Below are 23,723 nucleotides of genomic sequence, written 5' to 3'. Positions count from 1 at the left end.
AAGCTTCTTCTGCCTCTCTAGTCAAGCAGTAACTGAATTAACTCACACTGTCCTTTACAAGCCCACAGTGGCAGGTGAAGAAAATACTCGCATGATCATCTGCAAGACATTAACAAATAAATATATGCAGAGAATCAAATCTTGGATTTTGAAAGGAGATTCTGGAGTTTTCCATGTGAGACTGCTGCAGTTCTGCGCAGCACAGAAGCACAGAGAGCCAGGAAAAAGTCAGGTTTAAGTTCAAGGTTTATACCCAAGCAGATCAGGATACGTGGCTGACTGCAAAGCCTCTAAAACCCACACGGACCACCTTCTGAAAATAAAAAAACATTTTCTGACTGATGTGAAATTTAACAAGTTCTGACCAGAGAAAGTGTATTTTTATGATGCCTGTGAAAGATTCCCTTCATCTTGCTGGTCATTAATCACACGTGACAATGCACCACGAAGCGATCAGTCTGACACAATCTGCCACATAGAGAAAATAACAGGTTTTTATCGATCTGAAACTTTGTCTCACTTCATCATTGTGACGTGAATGGCGAGAACTTTAAGACAGCTGATCTCTATCAGAACCCTAAAGGCTTGTGTTTCACAATAAAAACAAAATCTTAGAAATCCAGGTAAATATATATATTACTGTAAAGATTGGGGATTTACAGATAGGCACATTTTATTCAATATTTCCTTAGTAGTTTTAATTGATGTTTTAATTTTAATGCGTTAAAAAGGCTGGATGATGCGCATGTCACAGAGAAACAGCATATATGAAGGGTCAGCTTTAGTATCGTTCCAAAATAGATGAGATTGGATTTCTGTGGGGACAGAAATAAATTAACCGATCTATCAACAGCTTTTTTTTTTTTTGCTCCACTCTCTGCTTTCAGTGGCGTTCGCTACACCGACCAGGAGATGGCAGCAACGCGCACTCTTTTTTTTTTTTGCAGTGAAGAAGACGCATTCTTGTTACGTAATCAGCGAGCGTCCGCGGACCTGCCACATGAGGATGTGTTAGTGTTTACTGAAATAAGAGTATTTTAGCGAGTCTTTTATCATAACGCGTCCACAGCTGATCTCACCGAGCTTCAGAGGACGAGGTAAATCAGAAATGGGCGACTTTTCCTCCCTCGGTCTGTCAGACTGGCTGGTTAAACAGTGTAAACAGCTGGGAATCAACAAACCCACTCCAGTCCAGGAAAACTGCATGCCAGCTATCCTCCAAGGTAAGACAGGACGGGAATACTGTCACATATATGCTTACCTGCCGGAGGATCTCTGAGTAACTGTTAAGCTGGTGTTGAGGATGTCTGGAAGACTTTCTCTGTTATTTACACAGCGGAGCTGGACTTCCTCTGCAGCTCTACATTTGCACCATCATTGTTGAGGTGTTTCTTTCCACAGGTCGGGATTGTATGGGCTGTGCCAAGACCGGCAGTGGGAAAACAGCAGCGTTCGTGTTGCCAGTGCTGCAGAAACTCTCAGAGGACCCGTACGGCATCTTCTGCCTGGTGCTCACTCCTACCAGGTCAGTGCAGGGGACAGATGTGGGCATCCAGAGTCTCAGCAATGCCTCATCAGACAAGCTGTAATAATGTTTTTTTACCAAGATAAAAGCAAGGATATTTCCTCCATGTTTGTATTTTATTTTAGTTCGTTTTCAAGTTCACAAAGTCATTTTAATTAGTTTACATTTCCAAAAGTCTAGCTAAATTTAGGTAACTAACGTCTTTCATATCTAGTTTTATTATACATTATAATAACCTCGATGCACATTCAAGATTTATGGTGATAATTGAGAATCACTGGGTTGGTGCATAAATACTATTTTATGCTGTGTTATCTTCATTTTCGCAGATTTAACTAAAGAAATGGGAAAAAATTATGTGCTTTTAATTACAGGCAGCTGGTAACAGAGTGCTTAAAGATTCGGTTTAAAATTGCTTGTTGATCAGCCTGTTATGTGTAGTGTTGGGCTCGTAGTTTTCAAAACAGCAGTACAACGTTGCTCTTTACTTCTCTTAAAAGTAATGCAGTACTTTGCTTAATTGCACGCCAGAAGAAAGTAATTTGGTATACTGCTTTTTTTCTCACAGGCAAGTTACTCTGTAGTAATTATAACTGCAATATGATTACTGAATTTATTAGAGTTACTAAGTTACTGAAAAATCTAATGTTATTACATTAACACGTTACTTTGGAGCGTGTTATTCTAATACTGGTTCCTCCTTTGAGCCAAGTGTCTCTTTTTATCCTTGAATGAGTCATAGGTCAGTGTTGGCTTAACAAATCAAAAACATTCATCTGAAAATGGTCAGGTACAAGGACTAGACTGAAATGAGTGAAAAGCAGTCCAATGAGTAACTCTGAAAGACCTTCAGAAAGGCCAAAGAACTATTGTTTAAGACCACTTTAAAAAAAAATACGAGAAAGTCTGGCTCCTTGGAAACAAAATATAAAGAAATGAGGGGTCGTTCAAGATTTTACACAGTACCGTAAATATGACGTATGATGTAATATGTCACTCAGGGAGCTGGCCTATCAGATTGCAGAGCAGTTTCGAGTCCTGGGGAAACCTTTGGGTCTGAAAGAATGCATCATCGTCGGTGGAATGGGTAACTACTTTCTTATTTTCTGGGTTGAGGTTTTTGTTTTTTTTGTTTTTTGCAAAAAAAAAAGAAGAAAAAAAAAAGAAAAGAATAAACATCAGAGATTCTTTTCCCCTGAAATCTCTCATCAGTATTTTTGAAGCAAATAATTGAGCAGCTGACCTTTAATCAGAGTGTAAAAATGTGCCAATTTACCTGTTTCTGTCGTGCTTTGAGTGAATTTATTCCACCTGTGCAGAATTCACAGTTCACCATTAAAGGTGGGAGTCCTGCTCAAAATGTGATGATGCTCAGCTGCAGGAACCAAACAATGTTGCCATTTTCCATGAACTTGGTTTTGCTTTGTCTGATGCTCGTGCTCTGTGCTGACTCTGCTGTGTTGTGGGCAGACATGGTGACCCAGGCCCTGGAGCTGTCCAAACCAACCACATGTAGTCGTAGCAACGCCAGGCCGACTAGCCGATCACATCCGCAGCTCCCAACACCTTCAGCATGAAGAGGATCCAGTTCTTGGTGAGTTCACCGAAACTGAGAATAGATCAGATCCAATGATAAGAGTATTGTTATCACATAAACTTCTGTTTATGTGAAGTACTTTTGTCACATACAAGTTATAATCTTTCACCAGTGTGCACATTATTTAGTATTTTTCCACCTTGTGGAGCCACGGTTAGATGTTCAGTAAACTGTGATGTAATTGTATATAATATCTCCTGGTTTTAGTGACTGTTTGTGTGTCTCCTTTCGTCTGTGGCAGATTTTGGATGAGGCAGACCGGCTGCTGGAGCAAGGCTGTACCGACTTCACCAAAGACCTGGAGGTGATCCTGGAGATCCTGCCGGCCAAGCGTCAGACGCTGCTGTTCAGCGCCACACTGACCGACACCCTGCAGGAGCTGAAGAGCATCGCCATGAACGAACCGTTCTTCTGGGAGAGCAAATCGGAGTGAGTGACCTGCATCTGTCTCGCGATTTGCAGGTTATTCATGGTCCAGTGAGAAATCGAATAAAACTGTTAGCAGGGTTCAGATTGGGAAACGGCGTGTGCAGATTTTCACCGGATACGTTCACAGAAAACTAAAAGAAACAATGTAAAATGTGAAAGTGTGTACAGAATAAAACAGCAGCTCAGCAGTTGAGCTTTATGTTCTCTGTTCAGCTTTACATGTTTTCTCCTCCTGGTGAGGTTAAATCTGTTATCTGATCTCGGTGGGCAGAAAAAGGTAATAGAATCTAACTGAGCATGAGCGCTGTGTCACAGAGGCTCCACAGTGTTCAGTCGTTTCCTCACCTGATGTTTCTGAAGCCCTGAATCCCCGTCACCTTCAGCGATGCTGTCTGTTATATTTTTGAAATATCAAATCTAATCAGTGGTCATTTATCTTTTGTTATTGATGTTGTCAGAACACGAACGGTAGAGGAGCTGGACCAGAGATACATCCTCACTCCAGAGAAGGTGAAGGACGCCTACCTGGTTCATCTGATCCAGACATTCACCGATGAGCATGATGATTGGTCCATCATCATTTTTACCAACACGTGCAAGTAAGAAGCCACGAGGGGTTCAGCATCCTGTGTGCACATTTACAGATTAAAGCAAGGCGGTGCTGTTTTATGAAGCACAGTCTGGACTGTGATCATTCATTTTCCACATGTTATAACATATATTTGATTTAGAAGAGGAAAAAAACGATCATATGAATGATGTAAAACTTCTGCGTGCAGGTCTTTGAGTGTTCTCATTTTCTTGACCAATTCAGGAGCTGTCAGATCCTCACCATGATGCTGCGGGAGTTTAACTTTCCAACCATCTCTCTGCACTCCATGATGAAACAGGTGAGGTTTGTGTGAACAGCAGCAAGGGCACAAACTAGAGCTGCACGATTAATCGTTAGAAAATCGTGATCTCAATTCATATTTATGTGCAATCTCATTTCCAAATGACAACGATTTTTTAAAAAAAGAAGAAAAAGACGACGACAATTGTACCACATTTTGATCCGGGACGTAATCTGCATGAAAACAAGCGCTCACTCATGTGGTATAAGGCAGAGCCTTATACCACGTGATACAGAAGCTGGCTGCTAAAATTGGCAGGGAAAAAACAACGGAGAGCACGTCAGGGATGACGAGAAAGTGACAGGAGAAAATCCGTCCCGGTCAACCACCCAAACATCAATAACGGGAACCTTATACAGTGCTTCCCTATACACGTCGACCTCCCGCAGGCACAAAGAAATTACGGAGGCTATTACTTATCACCTGACCAAAGATATGGCTCCATCAACACTGTGCAAAACGAGGGATTTAGGAAAATGATCAACACCCTAGACAAACGCTACACAGTGCCGTCCCGCAACTATTTTTCTATTGTTGCACTACCTGCTCTATACACGCAGCGTCGAGCAACGGTGGAGATGGAATTTCAAGCAGTACAACATTTTGCGGCAACCACAAAATGTGTAACATTTGTTGTTTTTATGTTTATTTATTGTTTTTATGTTCCGTCTCAACTGTTACGAAGTTGATGTGCAGTTAATAAGTGCAATAAATATTTATATTGGAAAAGAAAATCGTGAGAGAATCGTGATCTCAATTCTAAGCAAAAAAATCGTGATTCTCATTTTATGCAAAATCGTGCAGCCCTAGCACAAACTGACATCAGCAGGGCGCCTGCTGAGACATTTTAAGGGCAGCTTCTTTGCAATAACAGCTGAGTGAGGTGCAGTCAATTAACTGCACCTACAAAGCATTTGACTTTGCTTTCTGTGTTGGAGATTTCACAATTCCTCAGAGGTCTTCTACAAATATCTGGGAATTATATTTGTGTCATTAAAGGGACAAAGAGTGTGTTGAAAAGGATCAGAGTATTTTACAGCAGATTAATGAACCTGCAGAATAACAGACTGTGCTTTTTGTTCTTCAGAAACAACGATTTGCAAACCTCGCCAAGTTCAAAGCCAGCGTCTACAAAATCCTGATAGCGACTGATGTAGCTGCCAGGTGAGAATGCACGCAGAGCATTGGAAAGAAATGAAAAGGCCACATTTTTATGACTCTAATCAACAAATCTGACACAAACATTATGTAGTGTGAGCCTGTTTAAGGCTTCTGTCACTCCTCAATGGAGTCACCACAAAGCATTTCAAAGCAGAAACATGCGTTTTCCTGTTACTTCCCACCCACAGGGGTTTGGATATCCCAACTGTCCAGGTCGTCATTAATCACAACACCCCCGGCCTTCCCAAGATCTACATCCACAGAGTCGGGCGAACAGCCAGAGCAGGTTTTTTTTCTGGTTCTTTTTTTCTTCTTATATCATCTTCCTCGCGTCTGACATAAACACCACTGTGATGTTTTCCTCCTGCAGGGAGGAACGGAGTGTCCATCACGCTGGTCACGCAGTACGACATCCACCTGATTCACGCCATCGAAGAACAGATTCGTAAGTCGCATCTAGGGCTCAGTTTAAAGACCTGCGAATAAAGCTGGTAGGAAAGCTGCACCTCAGGATAGATTGTAGTCCATCGGTAACATTAATAAGTAAAACATGTAAAACTTTTGACTTTTAGAGATTGTATTTATCTTAAAGTTGGATGTTTGCACAATTTCTGATTACATATGAGGTTAGATAAGGATTTTTGCTTTTTGAGATCTGCAGCTCATCATCATCTTGTAAATATCACAAAGTGTGTGTGTGTGTGTTTAAACACTGGCCTCTCGTCTTCTTACAGAAACCAAGCTGAAAGAATATCCTGTGGAGGAGAAGGAAGTCCTGAAGATCCTCACCCAGGTCAACGTGACCCGGCGGGAGTGTGAGATAGTACGGATGTTTTATCACTTATGCTCACCTCTTGCTTTTCACTGTGCTGAATCCAGTTAAAGTGGAACATCGCTCCTTGTTTCACACGGTGACTGACAGTCTGAAAATCATCCCGTTAGTCAGGGACGCCTGTTTTTAACCTGCCTCACCAGTTTAAGTGTTTTCACTGTAAACTCCATGTTGCAGAAACTCGAGTCAACGGACTTTGATGAGAAAAAAGAGATCAACAAGAGGAAACAGCTGATCCTGGAGGGGAAGGTGAGCGCAGCCTCTTAGTGAACTATTTAAACATTATTCTGTTTTTGATTTGAAGTATCATTGTTATATTTTTAAGTCGAGTTGAACGTCTGAACAACAGTGAGGCGTTATTTTCCAGATCTTGGGGTGACTGCTACTTAGGCAGAAGGGACAAAACAATTTCAATATTTTGATATAAATACAAATAGTAAAACTAGACTAGAGTCTATGAAAGGTCTGTAAAAAAATAAACAGCTTCTTATAAACTCTGAAATATTTATGAGTCATGCTTGATGCCTTTTACTTCACATTTAAGGTTGATTAAAGATCATAAAGATTCAGAACAGCAGCGTTACACATCGACTCACCAAAACTATGAGTAAGAGACAAATTTAATGTTATTTGACCGTCTCCTGATGACATCACCTACTCCTGAAGGGTGAACGGCAAAGCAAGATTAATGACTTGGTGAGCTCTTTTTACCGGGCTAAATCGCCATGGTAACTTATGCTGAATACATCACCTGTGCACGATGTTTTAGCCAAGTTTTAGTTTAAAATGAGCTGGATTTTTTTTAATTATTATTTTTCATTCATTTACAGGATACTGTGTGATATAGATTATGAAGGAATAATATATGCAACTAAAATGAGAGCTAGCTATAAAGTTCCAGCAGTGCAAACTGTGTGTAAGTCTTTTATAGTGCTGTAATTGCAGCTGCTGGAGCAAAATTGACGATGGCATTTGTCACAGCACACAATAATTTGCTGCGAGGCTGTCGGAAAGTAACCTCTGTGACTAAATACATCCAGTTTAAAGTTTCGGAGCTCTGATGTTCACCTGACATAAAGAAATGAAGCGCAGGATTCAAGTAAATTAAATCAAGTTGAAATGTTTTTATTTTACGAGTCTGCCTTGCAGCAGTGTTGCATTTAACTGTTACATTTTTTTGTTCTTTATAGATTTTAATCGTTTCATCATCACCGTTGTGATGACAACGTAATGTAACAGTAATGAGAGCCCACACAGAGCATGAAGCAGAGAACATTTAATAACCACTCTGTCATCTCTGATTGGGGTTCTGTATCTTGTCAAGCCAGCGACTACAACACAGCTGTGGTCACTGAGGGTCAAAGGTTATGCTGCTCACACTCACAGGCAGTAGCTTTTTGTGGCCATGTCTACTTTTAGTATGGATTCTTTATAAGAGAAAATCCATCATAAGTGTCCAGTGCCCTTTTGCAGCGGAGAACTGATGGAATAACCTGTACGTGTTGTTACCACCGTGTACATAGCTAGCCTGTGTGAAACAAGCCTTTAGCAGCAGTGTGGTGTTTTGAATGCACAGTAGGGCTGTTTGATATAATGATATATATCGGATGACGATATAAAAACGTCTATCGTTTCATTTTACGCTATGTTTGTTTCGTGGTGTCGCAAAATAAACTGTTTAGGGCAATATTTTTTCATCGCTTTGATGGCCACTGTAGTGGCTATATTAATTTCTTAAAGTTCTCTCTTTCTCTTATATTTAATATAAACACACTACTGAGGGACAAGCACCTGTTTTTATGCGTTGTGGTTAGCAACAACGACGGTAACAGCATCGCGTGTCCGCTTGTTTATGTTCCACATAAACCTTTCACAATAAAGCTCAAGATCCTGTTGAGACTTTTCAGAATAAACTGAATCACGTGAAAGAGCAGATTTACGGATGAGAAGCAAAAAAAGAGCCGCCAGGTGCTAAAAAATAAACCTTAGCCTCAAACGTTAGAACAGGCTTTTCCCCGCAGCACGCCGTGTAATAAATACTCACAAAGGAAACGGCGGCCGTTACAACTTATGTCTAAAAATGTATAGTTTCATGCATCGGTTAAAACACTCGACTCCAGCTACATGACGCGCAGCTGGAAACACATCGCGCAAGTCGAGCTGCCCGAGATCCACAGAATTTACAGAAAATGTAACATTTTTGTGATTTTTATCGTTATCAGGACGATAGAATTCTTATATTGGGATATGAGATTTTGGTCATATCGTACAGCCCTACTGCACAGGTGTAATGAATATGGACATACATGATAGCAGCAGGCGCCTCTCTGTCCACCGTGTTTTAAATAAAGTGTAAAAGACCAAGAGTGCCTAAAATACCTGCCCTACGGTGAGTTTGGCATTCTGGTATTTAAGAAGTCATTTCCTGCCATTTCAGGATCCAGAGCTGGAGGCCAAAAGGAAAGCTGAGCTGGAGAAGATCAGGAGCCAGAAGAAGTTGTTCAAACAGAAAATCCAGGAGAGCATTCAGAAACAGAAACAGCTAAAAAAGAAACTGATGAAGAGAAGACAGATGAAAAAGAAAGAGGCAGCGCAGGCAACTGCATGAAAACCGCCTCATGTATATACTGCACACTGTATAATAACCTGTAATATTTGTACCTGCAAATAAACTTCAAGCCACAGAAACAACTGAAGTTGACAGCGTTTATTGATTCAGTTTAACAAGAGAATCAGCATCTTGTGATGAAACGTCACTGCAAATAAGACTGTTTCAAATATGTATTTACATCACATTGAGACTTTATTTCATGAATTAAATCTCGGCCTAATGACGTGGTGAATGAACGCTCTGCGTGGAACAGAATCACATCTTCAATGATCGCTGCACATGTTGGAATTGACTGTAGCTCAGAAGATGGGAGGAAAAAAAATATTACGGCAACATTTTTTTAATAATTTTTTTTAAAGCTCTAACACATTAGGATTCACCGGAACAAGTTGATATGCTAAAAGAACTCGGTGCACAAATGTCAACTATTTCTAGCTCAAACATAACAATGTAAAGCGCAACATGATTGTCACGTGTGTGCAGAAATAAGAAGCAGGTGAGAAACAACGGTGCAGGACATTCTTGCTGTGTTCAGAAAGTGTCATTCCTGGAAGAAGTTACAAAACTACAATCCTTCGGACAGTTTGAAGAGAAGATACAAAAATCGAGAAAGGAAACGGCATCCCGCTCATTCCTGTACTCAGCAAGTTGCTACGAAAAAAATAGATATATATCCCACATTTCAGTAAAACTACACAACGAAACGATGCACACGGCAGCAAAATGTCTGACGAAAGCAAAGTGGATCAACTCAGGAGGAACTGCTCAGCACAAATCAAACAGCCACAGAAGGGGAAAATAAAATCTAACAACCTCCATTTTTACCTCACAGAGAAGGAAGGTGGCTTTTGCCCCTCAATCAGCCCAGCTGCTAGACTCACTCGCTTCATTTTATTCAAACAATAAAAATATATAAATAAAACAAGTCCTTTTCTGTGGGTTTCTTAAGCCCTCTGGTGTCAGAAAGGTTGTTGGAAATGCTGGTCGTTTGACTGGAACTACATTCATGCTTGTGCTGCGGCTGTTTATCTGAGGGTGAGTGGTTATAGGCACTGATTCTGGTCTCATTCGCTGTTTATTTCATTTCTCTGCCACCGCCCGATCAGTACTGGATGGCATTTTCTGCTGTGAGTGACTGGGGGTTAATAACAGAACAATTTGAATCCACAGGAACCAAAAGTCTTTCGGGTCAAGTTCATTTCTGAATTTCAAACACTTCTTTTCAACCTGATTAGCTTTCGTTGTATTTGGGTGGTCAACGTGACCTTTAATATGGCTTCATTAAGGTGGAAAACACAGTGGCATCTGGTATGAAAAAGTTCACTCTTTTCCCTAAACCTTTGACTTTAACATGTTTCCTTCTCTGCCTCAGCCACCTTCCTTTTCTTCTACTTTCTTGCCGTTGATTGATTGCCACGACTGCCTGTTAGCCTCATCTAAATGTCCCCGTTTAGTTTCTCTTACCTCAAGCAGGGATTCACGTGATGAGTGTGGACAGTCCACAATCCCCTGAGGAAATCACTCAGAGCAAAAGCATTCAAGCATTTGCCAATGTAAGCGTACACAGGGTGTTTTAAAAAGACAGCGGGACGTCAAAGACGCCGTCATTCGAAAGATTAAAATAAGAGAGGGAAAAAAAGCCTTCGCTGAAACATCAAATGACGCCGAGCTGAATATTCAATGCTGGTCACGCTTGATAGTTTCAATGACTTTTTTGCAATTTTGTGCTCTGTGGTAAGAAAGGTAAACTGTCCCATGATGATCGCGACATCATCTGGATTCGCGTCTCATGTCTTTAAAAAAAAAAGGAAAAAAAGCAAAAAAAAGTCTGAAATCCCCACGCCCCTCCACCACTGATGGGTGGTCGAAACCACCCCACTGCAGACCTTGTGAACGAGCCAGTGGTTCTCAAGGCGAATGAAAGGCCTTTCAATATCAGACTCAGACACAGAAACAGAGTTTGTCGTTCCTCTCTGAGAGGGTCCGTCGACTGCCGCTTTCTTTAGAGGCTGCTGAGGTTTGGAGGGTCCAGTAGAAGACAGTAGGTAGCACGCTTCTCCCATGTCAAACCTAATTTTAAAAACAGTCCAGGGCACTGCACAGGCTGATAGTCAACCAGCTTTTAAGCATGGGGAAGCAGAACTGAAACCAGGTTTCTTCAAATTCTGCTGAAAATCTACGATCTTCACCTGAAGACGAGCATATAAACTTTTCTCAGACGCTGTGGATGGGAAGGTGTTGGGAAGATTATTTTATTTGGAGCTCAACCTCATTTGGATTCCCATGAGAGACCGTTTGGACCTCTCGTGTTTCCCTCAGCAGCCCGACCACAAGCCGCCATCTTTTCGACCTCCCTCCTTCACTCTGCACGGGCATTGGTTCCTGCCTCTCACTTGTTCACTCGGCCTCTTATGCCATCTCCCTGCCTGTCTGTTCGTGCTCTCTTCTTCTTCTACCCTCTTTGTTTCTCTCGCTGGTCATTGGTTTGGTTTCGCTATCCCGTCGCTTTCACTTGGTGGTGCTTCGGTTGTAGCAGAGGAAAACAGGTATCCATTTTATGTTTTTATTATTTCCCAGATTAAAAAGCTGATGAACTAAGCTCAGCTCAAGCCTAGCTCCCTTCTTTGGGTAACCTGCAAGACAACACGGATGAGAAAAGTTGAGCTGGTTAGAGCTTTTGCATAACATGTTTTATATGCCTGATGTGATTTTAGCTCATCCACAAGTCAATTATTATATAACATTTCCAGTGGATGATCCCGATGTTTCAGGTACTTTCACCAAGTTTTATGTGAAACTGGACTTAAAATATATTGTAAGTTAGCCAAGATCAGTGAGACACCTGAAGCTTGTGGCACTCAGTCATGAGATCAGCTTTCCTGTGAATACTTTGACACTACACTGCAGCTAAAGACATACTTCATGTACTTACACTTCAGTACTGCGACAGTCCAGTCACGCCGCCATGCTGGTACGCACGTTCACCCTGGTAGGTCGAGTCCTGGGACAAAGCCACGTCGATTTGGGACTTGAACTCGTCACCCAGGTAGCTGTCCTGGAGGACATAACGGTACACAAATCAGTTGTTTTTCCATCCAAGATTGTTCAAGTTTGTCCACCAACGCCTTCAGAGTTTAACCGATCAGTGTTGAGAGTCATCCAGACGTTTTCAAGGGACACTCAGACGCACCTGCCCCTGAGCAAGCACTTTTATCTCCCCTGAAAACAGCCCTGAATGAACTGCTGCAGAACTTTTGCAAAGTGAGAACACACAATGGCCAATCAAAAAGTGCCTGGTAGTTCCTGAGGTGGAAAACACTGGAAAGTGTTTAGACAGGAAACTTTTCCAGCTCAGGGTCCTTTAACCTTTTCTAATTCAATCTTAGTAATGCTTTTATTTACTTATTTAAATAATTGAATGAATCTGGATTAGAATACAGTTTCTCTGGTCTAGATAGGAGACTGGTATTTATAATAATTTTAAAAGATATGTAGCAACTCATCATTCCAGGTTAATTTCAAAACAAAAATTTCTCAGAGGATTAATGAATGATCACAACCCAACAGATTATTAATGAAACAGCAACACTGATGAGATTTATGGCAACAGTTAAACTTGGTTGTCATTAAATTAGCGTTACTCTCTGCTGCATCTCCTTTCTTTAAGCAACAGTGACACGTTACCTGGGAGAGCTCTGGCTGGGAGAGGCCAGGCTGGCTCATCTGTGAGGGCTGGCTCATGGAGATGTAGCCTTGTGTCAGTGGCCCCTGGGAGAAGGATTGGGAGGCTCCATCCTGGCTGACCTGGCTGTTGGGTCCATTACCCTGACAGGCACCCTGGTGTGCTGAACCACGGACCCTCTGCCGCCCACCACGCCCAGGCTTACCTTTCATTGCTCCACGCCCTTTAAGGAGGTGGAGGAAGGAAAAAAATCAATAAATAAAATCACAACCTGTCAAGTCATTATGCTGGGTATCTATAAGGCATGAGAAGTGACAGTTATCAAATATCATTGAAGGACTTTGCATTATGCCCTCAGTGAGCAGCAATTTTTTGGAATCACTGAACATTAAAAAACAAACAAACAAAAAAACAACACATCCAGAATAACCCGTCTGCGTGCCGTAAGGTAGTCTGAAGTGGGACTAGTCCGAGCAATGCTGGAGGAGGAGGTCTATCAACTTTCCCTCCCCTCTTTTTTTTTCCCCTCCTTAGGTTTAGATTTGCAGTTTCAATGAAAAACAAATTTTCCTCACTTCTCCTTTTGCGGTTATCGTACCTGCAGCAGGGCCATTGGGCTGACCCAGATAGCTAGGTGGAGCCATTGGTGGCATCACCAAGTTGAAGGGTATAGGAATATTCATAGCAGCCATGGGACCTGGGCCTGCACCAATCATCCCAATCTGGTCATGTGTTTGGAAGTACATATTAGATGGACGTCCACCTGAAAGAGATCATAAGTATCAATACGACTTGGCATGCAAAGTTTTGCTGATTAAAAAAAAAAAAGAAAAAAAAAAAAGAAGCTGACATATTACCATTGCTCCGGTCGTATGCAGAACCAGGGATGAGAGCCTCACGGGCATCGTACATTGCAGTGCTCATAAAACGTCCTCCCTGGAAAACACCGGTGACGTTTAGAACAAATTTGACAAAAATCTCCTTATACACAAGAGCTCATCACCATCAAGCACTCACTGATTTGCACTAACCAGCTTAAAACAACAACAACAACAAAAAACACTGCTGCCTTCAGTTTACTTCCTGTGACAGCTGACTGGATGCATGCAGCCTTTACATTCATGGCACAAGTTTTGGGAGACCCCCTCGTGTCAAAGCAGGTGTGAATGTTGACACCTTTAATCAGACTCTCCTCAACTTGCACAACACTCCTCATCAGAAGAGAAACAAGACACATTTAAAAACAAACAGACAGCAAAGACACAAAAACATCTTGTGACCAAAAGGTTGAGCCCCTTTTCCATAACACCTACTCTGATCGATTCGCCATCTGATACCAGGTAATAAAATGTGAGGATGTCAAACTGTGCATGCCACCGATTAGCAGGTCAATGGCGTCACTCTATGAGTCACGAGCATCTTGTTCACAAAAACACATCTTTGTTGGATACTAATTTACGTCACAGGACGCTTGGCCGCGTTGCTGTGACGACGACCATGCACATTAGGTTGTAATGGAATGCCAGTCGAACAGAGTCAAGTCAATCCAAGCAGGTAGTAATGGAAAGGTATCACGATCCTAAACTACTTCCACTTTTACTCAGGTGCCCATTCCCAGTATTAGTTTGGATTCATACATCATTTAAGAAAAAAGAAAAAAAAAAAAAAAGTATGACGCGTCCTACTCACAGGGTTGATGGTATTGACCAGTTTGCGGGGCTTGCTGAACTGCATGAGGCTCTCCCTCAGGTTGTTTAGGGGCCCCTCCACGAGAACCTTTTGCTCCTTGTAGTTGTTCAGCAGGTTGTTCCACAGTGGCTGCTTGGAGAGCGCCTTGGGGTTGCCCACAATGATCACACCATACCTTCAGACATAAGACAACTGATGAGGGGTAGGTTGCAGCTTACACAAATCACACAGTGTGAAATGTTGTGTGCGCAGAACAGAGTCAATCTAGTGTGTGTTCATATAGCCTGATCGCTAAAATTAAGCTAAATTTGACACAGGAGTCATTCAAATCAGAAACGCCCGATAGATTGAGCCGTGCTTCATCTGTCCACTGTGATCATTTTAATAGTTCTTACTTGGCCCTGGTCAGCGCCACGTTGAGACGGCGAGGGTCGTTCAGGAAACCAATTCCCTGGTGCTCGTTGGCTCGAACACAAGACAGGATGATGAAGTCCTTCTCTCTGCCCTGAAAGGCATCCACGCTGGCAATTTCCACTTGCTATAATGAATCACGATAAAAGGTGAATTTGCATTGTAAAAACAGAGGACCAAAACTGAGTGATCGTGTGCTAAACTTTAAACAATAACTTCATGTCGGTGTACTCTCAACTCTGGCTCTCCAGTTGTTCACTTTCTTTTTTGTCCATCTCCTCTGTGGAGGAGACGGGACGTCCTACTCCTAACTGCTCCATGTTGATGTTGTCCTGGGATATCTCCTGATGTGTGTAACTATAAAGTGTTTGCTGGAAAAGGGTATTTTTGCATTTGTGTTATAAGTGATACCTGATAGAGTTTGGTGTGCAGGGAGCCACTGAACTGCATGTACTGGACCAGGTAGGAGCGCTGACCCTCGTACGGGGTGATGATGCCGATCTGATCGGGTTTGGCTCCCGCCTTCAGCAGCCTGGTGGTGATTTTCTCCACGTTGGCAGCTTCAGTCCTGAAAAAACAGTCAATCGTATCAATATTGGGACAATCATTTCAAGTTAACTATGGCAAACTGATGCCAAAAAAAACAAAAAAGCAAAAAAACAAAACAATCTCGTCCACAGTTGTTTTAAACCAGGGGCCAAAACAAATTATGTCAGCAAATTTAAGTAGGATTGAAGTGAAATGCCACCAAGTAACAAACAAAATGTGAGAACTTACCTGTTAAGGTACGAGGTTCCAGAGCTGGCAATTTCCTCCTGACCTTGAGTAACGTAAAAGAACATGGGCTTGTCTGGTTGTGGCCACTGGAAATCAAAGCCTTTCTTGATGCGGTCAGCTGAGGAGAACAGGACGGTCTAATTATTGTTAAGTTATAAGTTGGTGAATCTTCTACTAATCAGTGCGGAAATCAATTTGCTCCTTCATCAAACCAGATAATGAACTGCCGGATCGCAACAAACCTGCAGTGACGCCATTCTGCAGGGATCCCTCGTAGAAAATGTTAGAGGGGAAGGCACTGAGAGCCGGGTGCATACGGTACTGGACCTGCAGGCGGATTGGCCGGATCCCCAGGACCACCAAGCGCTCAAACAGGGACTGCGACAGACCTGCTTTAGCCGCCTTCTTGCACATCACCACAGGACCCAACTGGCAGTGGTCACCCACCAGAATAAGCTGGGTGGAGGAAGAAGAGCCACATAAGCGTGACGCTTGGATTAGTTTAACAACACAACACAAGACGTTAATGTTCCTTAATGTTCAGACTGTTGAAAGTTTTAATACTTGACAGTAGCTGCTACTACAGTTTAAATGACAAAGCTTTACATTTTTAGTTGACATGTGCCAAAGTATTTCTTCATTTACTGTTAATGCAAAAAAACCCAAAAAAACCCCCGACAGAAACCAAAGCAAACAACAGCAGCTGGGAACTGATGCAGCTGTTTGGGTTTTGTACCTGCTTTGCTCCCAACACCACGGGCACCATACACTCGGGCTCAGTGGCTTGGGTGCTCTCATCGATCAGGATCGAACGGAACTGCATCTTGGCCAGACGAGGGTCTCCAGCTCCGACACAAGTGCAGCAGATTACATCAGCATTCTGGACAACGAGGAGGAAGTTATGATCATTATCTGCATCTCAGGTTGAAGAAGGTATTGAATCATCTTAATGGACTGGTACAAACAGCCAGTTGAAATGTGATATTTTCTTCTCCTGTACTGTCATGTGCTGACCGGCTGAGGCCAGTGGAGTTGCAGGATTTAGCTACACAGTAGTGTGTGAATGTGAGAAACAATTGTCAAAGGCAGCAACTGTCTATAATAGGGAGAGGCAACTAAGGATGTGGACAACTAATGTGGTGGATGTTTAAATGCTGCTGCCCTCAGTGATCAGCACCACAACTTGTAGTTAAAAATGAAATGTATAAATTAGGCCACTGCTTCTACAGAATAATTCTCAGAGGCAAACAACGTTTGACTGAAATTACTTGTTGCACCAAGAATGCCTGAAATCGCCGACTTCCAGCTGCATTAAAAGTGAAAACCAACACCTCCTCACCATGAGCAGCTCCCTCTCAGCAGTGCGCTTCAGAGCCCTGTAGCGTTTCTCATCAGCAGACGACAGCTCGCCAGTCTCATCTTTTAGCTGCTGTAGTTTCTGAAGCTCCGGCATACTGTGGAGACAAAGATACATCAGATTATTTACACCAGTACATTACAACACCAAATCTGTGATATAACATGGTCACACCTGGAAAATGAAGGACTATTTCCCCTCATGCTACTGACCTGTCCATGTTGCTGATCTGGTTGTGTAAAGCAAGGAAAGACACAGGGGACTCGATGGCCTCCCTGCTCTTGGCACACAGCCTGACAACCTTCAGTCCAGTCTTATCGATCTTCTCAGTCAGCTGGTCCACAGCAATGTTACTGGGAGCACACACCAAAACTGGTCTACAGGACACATGCACCACAGAGAGAAAGGGAACAAGAATTACACGACTGGAATAATAACACGCTCCAAGTATAAAAGGGTTAACTCAATTTTTGCCTCACCCATTGCCCTGTCGGGACAAGTGGTACACGATCGTGGCAGAGGTGACGGTCTTCCCAGTGCCAGGAGGCCCCTGGATCAGACTAAGAGGTCTCTGAAGCACCGTCTTCACAGCATACACCTGAACATGCAAGAAACAAAATAAATCAATTGGATACTTAAAACAAACGCAGTTTGCCAAAAACACAAAACACTTTTTGACGATCATAACAGAAATCTTTTCTTATTCTTTGAGTTTTCTCAATTAATTTACAAAGATGAACATCTTTGTTGCACTAATGTACAGTAAATGAATCAACTAAAGTTACACTATGTCCTACACTGAGATTATGGCCATCTAAAAGTTTTCTCGTATGAGTTACGATGTCCAAGTCTGACCTGTGAGTGATTGAGGTCAGGAAGGCCTGGGGCAGTGAAGCGCTTTGGCAGCTGGCACTTAATGGTGACATCCTCGACTTCATGCCCCAGGAGTTTGTGGTAAATGTAGCCAGACACTGAGGTCTCATCCACCGCAAACGTCTTCAGGGCGCTTTGCATCCTGTAGCAGGACATAAACAACTCTAAGTCAGCCGTTACTGCCAAAAATAGCTTACCAAATACATTTAAATTAAGCTGAAAACTTTACAACTGGTAGTCAAATCAAAAAAAGAAAAGACAAGACACAATGAATCTACTGAAAACATGAGGTGGAAATGAAAGGAAAGGAAGAAAAGACCTTTTGGTACGGCATGTCGTTAAATGCTCTGGCATAAAACAGCTTACCTATCAAAGGAAGTCGACTTCCACACAAAGTCCACCTGGAAGTTGTGGGGGATTTCCACAGGCGCTCCAACACTGCTCCGCAACTCAATGGCAATTTCATCTCCATAGTCTTTAAACACAGGCTATTAAGGAAATCCAGCATTATCCGTAAAATATTTCTAGTGGGTGAGTGTGGGCTTTGCTGTCTATACTTCTCGTTTAGGACAGTCACTGCTGCCATAAAGGGCCACGCTGGAATGCAACATTAAGAAACAGATCATATCAGCTGTGTAAAGGATACTGTCTGGGACCTTGATGACATGACCGATGCCCTTCCACAGCGGGGCCAGGTCTCCCTTGTACCGCAGACAAATCTCATCACCTTGCATCAGCCGCATATCTGGGGTCAAGTGAAAAGACACAAGTTAGAAACCTGCACTTACCAAAAATTACATACAAAAGTATTTAAGGACAGGGCTAAGTTTATGAAAACACATGATACAATACCGTGCCCTCATCTAACCCGACAACACAAAACAGAGGCAAGAGGAGAAAAAACAAAAAAAACAAAAAAAAACACGCACACATGCCACCAAAAGATGCAGGGATGGGGGAGGTTGCGTGCAAGGCCTGAGGGGAGGGGAGTAGGATGGGAGCTACATCTGTACCACAGAACCACTGGGAGGAAGGAAAGTTTAGAGAATTACCACCTGAATCCGTCTTAGGAAGAGTGAAATAGGCAATCCGCTTTTTGTTCAGCCCCAGATCCCACCTAACTGTTATATTATCTTGAGTCTGAAAAAGGAGGGAGAAAAATGATCAAAACATCAGGTATAATAATACAGATATCACAGCTATGACAATATTGCAGAAAATAAAGTAAAAACACCTGATCAGAAAAGTGCCTTACGCCACAAAAAACACATTTCAGATCGCATCTGTAGTCAGGAAAATCTATCATCACATCCTGCTTCAGCATGAAAATAAAATAATCCTCACCACACCATTAAAATCATTAAATGATTAAAGGCTTTTTAAAGATTAAAAACTTTAGCCATGTACATTTCTGGAAGTAAAACACCAGTAACCACATTCCAGGCACCTCTGTGTGGAACCATATCAGGTACCTGTGACTCCTTAAGCTTCTTGTCGTAGTCAGCTTCCAATTTGACCAAAGGGCCAAATATATTTTGGTATTGATAAGCATCCTCGTAACGCAGCAGTACATGCTGGGGCTCCTCATCTACTCCAGGTTTCTCCAGGTCTTCCAAGGTGGCAGTGGGATTGTCCTGTAGGAAAACCACAAAAAACAATAAAAACAAACAAAGTCAACACTCTTACAAGCCCTGAAAGAGCAAAAGGCATACAAGTGGATCGTACCTTCCAGAGTTCCTCCAACTTGTTGATCTGCTGGGCCGTGATCTGACGGGCTCTAAGCTGCTCCTGTTCTGATGGGATCTTCACCAGCCAGGACAGAAAGCATCGGTCCTGGATCAGCGGCTGCCACTGCGAGCTGTCCCAGTTGATGTCCTTCAGGCTGCTTTGGCTGGCACAGGGCTGCCTGAATGGAGGCACAAGATTCAGGCCAAGTATTGGAGGTTTCAAACTAATCAAACTACTGTTAAATCACAGTACTTCTTACTGCAAGTCCATGAGGCCATACAGAAGGTTATGTTTACTGTCAGAGCCGCAAGCTCTATTTCAAGCTTAATGCACATTAGTAGGGCGGTCCAGAGAAAACAGCTGCAGACTCTATAGCTGCCTGCCTGTTCACTACTTTGATTGATAGTGCATATTATGTGCTATAGTCAGAACACTGGCTCTGTCTTCGCTGAACACATTGGTGTTTGTGTGACAGAGAAAAATCCACGCCGGGGACTTTATTTCCCACTTCCAGCACAAACAGAAAGTAACAGTCCAGAAGTGTTGTAGCTCTATTCATCTGCCATAGTACATAATGTATGTACGCACACAGCTCTGAGACGTGTCTGTGCTGAACTCTGTTGATCAGAGGGCAAAAGCAGAGAGTTTCTCACACTTCCACCATGAAGAGAAAGTATCACGAGAACAGCAAGTTCCATTAACCTCCTTCACAAACAGCAATGAACGATTAATCCTGTCTGCTAAGTCAGTCTAAGCAGACCACTGAAGGTAAAAAAAAATATAAAACTATAACATTTATGCAAAACCTGACCAGTTCTCTTTATTAACTTGAAAAAAACCAAAACCAAAAAAAACCTAGAACATCTTCTTGACTGTTCCGAGTCTCTTTTGAGCTGCTTTAATATGTCTGAAAACAAATATGAGCCTATGGGTGGGTGGCCCTGCAATACACAGGTCAATTAAAAATAATTGGCCTCTTTACCAGTGTCCTAAAGTCTAAAGTAAGGGGGAGAAACCTAAATAACTGAAAAGAAAACAACTTTATCATAAACTTCCAGAGTCAAATGTAAATATTCAGATTAAGCTTCACAGAGGTAAAATATTGTCCTGCTTAAATCAGGACAGTCCCCAGCAACATACCTGCAGAGTAGCACCACCACAGAATCAGCCTTTGCTGGGATGAAGCCCAGGAGAAAGACGTTGCGACAGCCGCAGTTGTAACACTCCAGCACAGTTTCGCCCAGCGGCCCATCTTTATGCAGAGTCACTTCTTTGCATTTGGCTCTCACCAAATGGTTCACAATATGGCTGCGAGGCAGACAATGGAAGTCAAACAGAACGTTAAAACAGAAAATTAAAAAACTGACACTGAGCCCGAGAGCAAAAGTGGGAAACGGCCCACTTCACAGTTATGAACAAAGGCTGTGAATAGGATACGATTCCTATTACACTGCTTGGTAGCATCTACAGTAAATAAACCTGAACACGCCCTCTGTTCAACCAATGCAAATACAAGAGTTGCCATCTACTTCTCACAGATCTCTCATTACACACATGCCACATGACCTGTCTGTCAAAATATGGCTGGTGTTGGGAGAAGTGTGTGAATATTTCATTGTTATCGTTTCAGGTTATTAGTAGTTTCACTTTCCGATTCCTACATGCAATTAAATAAAGACAAGCCGACGACGCACCTGCCGGATGTGTTGCCACGCCCATTACAGAACCACTTCTTGCTGGTATTGCAGTACACCACACACGCTGGATCGTGGATACCACAGTAGCTGTAAGGAACAAACACAGCAGTGTTCAGAGCAAACACAACAAGAGCAAAAGACCAACTGTACACACACGATATCGGGTGTCAAAGGAGTCAGCATATTATACGGACCCTGTCAAATGCTACATGCTCACATGCCTCAACCACAAATATGAAATGTCATGGGAATATGTTGCCGCCATACGTGCAGGACTCCTGAAGCTAATTCATATTCAATAGGTGTCAAAAACATGTACAGTATTTCATAAGTTTCAATAAGAATGCACACAAAGCCAATTTAAGAGAGTTAAATACATTTAAATTGCATATTTAACTGCCAATTCTTATTAAAAGCTTTTACCTAAATTTCACTGTCAATTTAATGTTTAGTATTCTTACAGGATTATGAAAGTAAACAGGAATGAGATTCAAGCAGTAATGTGAAAAGTATTAAAGCTGGTTGACAATTCATCAGGGCCACGTGAATCGTATCGTAGCACTAAAATTATAAACCTCTGATAGTGCACAATTCAACCATTGTGAATAGCTAAAAATTGCACAGCATACTAGTGATGTAGATGACGATCACTAACTAATGTACTGCAATCAGTTCATCGGTAACGCACAGTCTGCTGACATCCTGCCACGGTGCGGTTTTTTCCAGCGTACCTGCACGCGTGCAAGGGCAGGTCTTTGGTGTAGTACGTGTCCTCTTCATCCTCCTCAAAGTTCAGCTCGGCCAACAGTTGGCTGGCTTTGGCCACGGAATCATCCACTCCACCGTTGTGAAGACCCTCATCGGGACCATTTACCTGCAGCACAACACCTGCTTTACTGAACAAACTCACCGCTAACGATTAGCAGCCAGGCACACAGCGCTGAGAGAGCCACTAAATTATAAGTTGACAGGTTGTCAGCGCTCATGAATTTTCTCTTTGATTTTACAGTTACGCTCACGAGTTTAGTTTACTTAACACAGTTCAAAATAAAGGTAAAAATACAATTACCTTTACTTCAGAAGTTTAGTTAAGGGGCTTGCTAACGCTGCAACCCAGCTAACACTGAGCTAAGTAATGCTATCCAATTTAGCGGGCTAACAGGTAGCGCTGGGTCAGCTAGCTAACTACAGCTAGCGTCAGTAAAGCGCGCTTTCTCGTGCCTTCGTGTGAAATTGAAAACCCTCAGACCTGGCTGTCCAGCTGGCTCTGTGTCTGCCCTTGAGTTTGCGTCTGACTGGGAAGGGTGAAGTCGGTGAAGTCATACTCCGAGCCCTGGGTGTCCGCTCCGAGCAACTCCGCTTCCTCGGTGTCCAGGAAGGTGAGGGTCTGGGAGCTCGGCCCGTACGCCTCCACGCTCATCTCGACTCTCTCAACTTTCGCTTTACTGACGGGTTTCCGGGATTAGTATAAAGACAGTTAAAATCCAAAGCGTTTTCGTTGATCGACAATTGGTTTAGAGCCCGACGTTAACAGTCTCAGTTTGAACCTAAATAAAAAATGGAACTGATCGGAACCTCGAAAGCTGCAGCAGGTCCAACAGCCGCGGTGACGGACTTCCCCAACGTGTGACGTTCACCGGAGGCTGGAGTTCAGCTCACAGACAGGTCTCTACAAGGAAGAGCTCTCACTCTGATCCTGTATCCGGGTCTCAAAGCAACGTCACAAAACGCTGTGAGGAAATCCATTAAAATAGCAATACTAATACATATAATACGTCTAGCTCCTTGTCGATATTTTGACAATTTTTTCAGCAGGTTTTGTTTTGTTTCAAAAACAAAAATATTAAAAATTGCATAATTCCCAATTTGTGTCCAAATCTGGTAAAAAAAAAAAATAAATCGAATCTAATCGTGTTTTTAGTATGTTTTGTATGGATAACAACGAGTCCCACGAGTTTATCATTGAGTTTTAGGTAATTACGTTAACAGCAAAATTGTTTAAAATAGTATCAACCAAGGCAGGTCTGCTTAAGTAACTTAAATGTGAGCATTTAGATGGCCCCTATGCCAAAATGTATTTTAAAGAATTCAATCAAATGAGAAGTCTACGAGACCACTGAGATATGAAGGTATGTACCAAAGAGGAATGAACGTTAATAGGAGTGAGCCATGCCTGTGAATGAGAGAGGCAGGTGGAAAGGTCAAGATGCAATGAGGAGGTGGGTGAGTTGAAATACTTGGGGTCGACCATGCAAAGCAATGGACAGAGAGGTGAGAAAGAGTTAACATAAGATAAAGATGAATGTCAGGTGATTTTTCCACAGGTAATAGGTCTTGAATAATCAGGTCCTAACTTGTCTTAAAGATCTCACAGTACCATACCGCATAAATAGAGTATTTGTGGTTCTACTAGAGTTTCTAAAAGTGGAATGGGAAGAAGAGCCTTCATCTTTCAGGCCCC

At 42.4% G+C, this 23,723-nt stretch overlaps 2 protein-coding genes across 5 annotated transcripts; one reads left to right on the top strand and one right to left on the bottom strand.

Annotated features, from left to right (window-relative positions):
* Positions 1-954: 954 nt before the first annotated feature.
* ddx49 (DEAD (Asp-Glu-Ala-Asp) box polypeptide 49) lies at positions 955-9,133 on the top strand. The gene is given in 15 exon segments (XM_085133190.1): positions 955-1,223; positions 1,402-1,525; positions 2,527-2,612; positions 2,996-3,024; positions 3,026-3,085; positions 3,087-3,119; positions 3,364-3,551; positions 4,010-4,150; positions 4,366-4,441; positions 5,532-5,608; positions 5,794-5,891; positions 5,976-6,050; positions 6,340-6,428; positions 6,615-6,686; positions 8,875-9,133. Coding segments are annotated over 15 exon segments (1,434 nt in total). The 5' UTR covers positions 955-1,108; the 3' UTR covers positions 9,046-9,133.
* LOC146502565 (regulator of nonsense transcripts 1) lies at positions 9,130-22,923 on the bottom strand. Of its 4 annotated transcripts, none has more exons than XM_085133186.1 (24): positions 22,512-22,923; positions 21,994-22,136; positions 21,260-21,349; positions 20,706-20,873; positions 19,563-19,743; positions 19,310-19,471; positions 18,767-18,977; positions 18,484-18,582; positions 18,204-18,312; positions 17,820-17,979; positions 17,444-17,562; positions 17,177-17,341; positions 16,947-17,061; positions 16,344-16,487; positions 15,850-16,063; positions 15,608-15,725; positions 15,242-15,398; positions 14,815-14,957; positions 14,420-14,594; positions 13,588-13,666; positions 13,329-13,493; positions 12,733-12,953; positions 11,981-12,103; positions 9,130-11,681 (listed from the first exon to the last, which is right to left on the bottom strand). In XM_085133186.1, exons 1-23 carry the CDS (start codon positions 22,680-22,682, stop codon positions 11,984-11,986), a joined length of 3,429 nt encoding a protein of 1,142 aa, XP_084989312.1. In that variant the 5' UTR covers positions 22,683-22,923; the 3' UTR covers positions 9,130-11,681; positions 11,981-11,983. The 4 variants fall into 4 exon arrangements, with proteins under 4 accessions (XP_084989312.1, XP_084989315.1, XP_084989313.1 ...); XM_085133189.1 differs by having other exon boundaries at positions 18,893-18,977; XM_085133187.1 differs by having other exon boundaries at positions 18,767-18,860.
* Between the last annotated feature and the right edge of the window lie 800 nt (positions 22,924-23,723).

Source organism: Neolamprologus multifasciatus, chromosome 15, assembly GCF_963576455.1.
Source record: "Neolamprologus multifasciatus chromosome 15, fNeoMul1.2, whole genome shotgun sequence".
NCBI classification, from domain to species: domain Eukaryota; kingdom Metazoa; phylum Chordata; class Actinopteri; order Cichliformes; family Cichlidae; genus Neolamprologus; species Neolamprologus multifasciatus.
This window is presented reverse-complemented; position numbering and strand designations above follow the sequence as displayed.

Excerpts from the sequence above, each read along its gene's own strand:
- LOC146502565 (XM_085133186.1), bottom strand. The coding sequence starts at position 22,682 with ATGAGCGTGGAGGCGTACGGGCCGAGCTCCCAGACCCTCACCTTCCTG. Across the intron at positions 18,583-18,766 it reads TGCATCTTTTGGTGGCATGT|ATATGCGGCTGATGCAAGGT; the intron begins GTGCGTGTTTTT and ends ACTTGACCCCAG. Across the intron at positions 16,064-16,343 it reads TGGTGTTGGGAGCAAAGCAG|CTTATTCTGGTGGGTGACCA; the intron begins GTACAAAACCCA and ends TCCTCCACCCAG.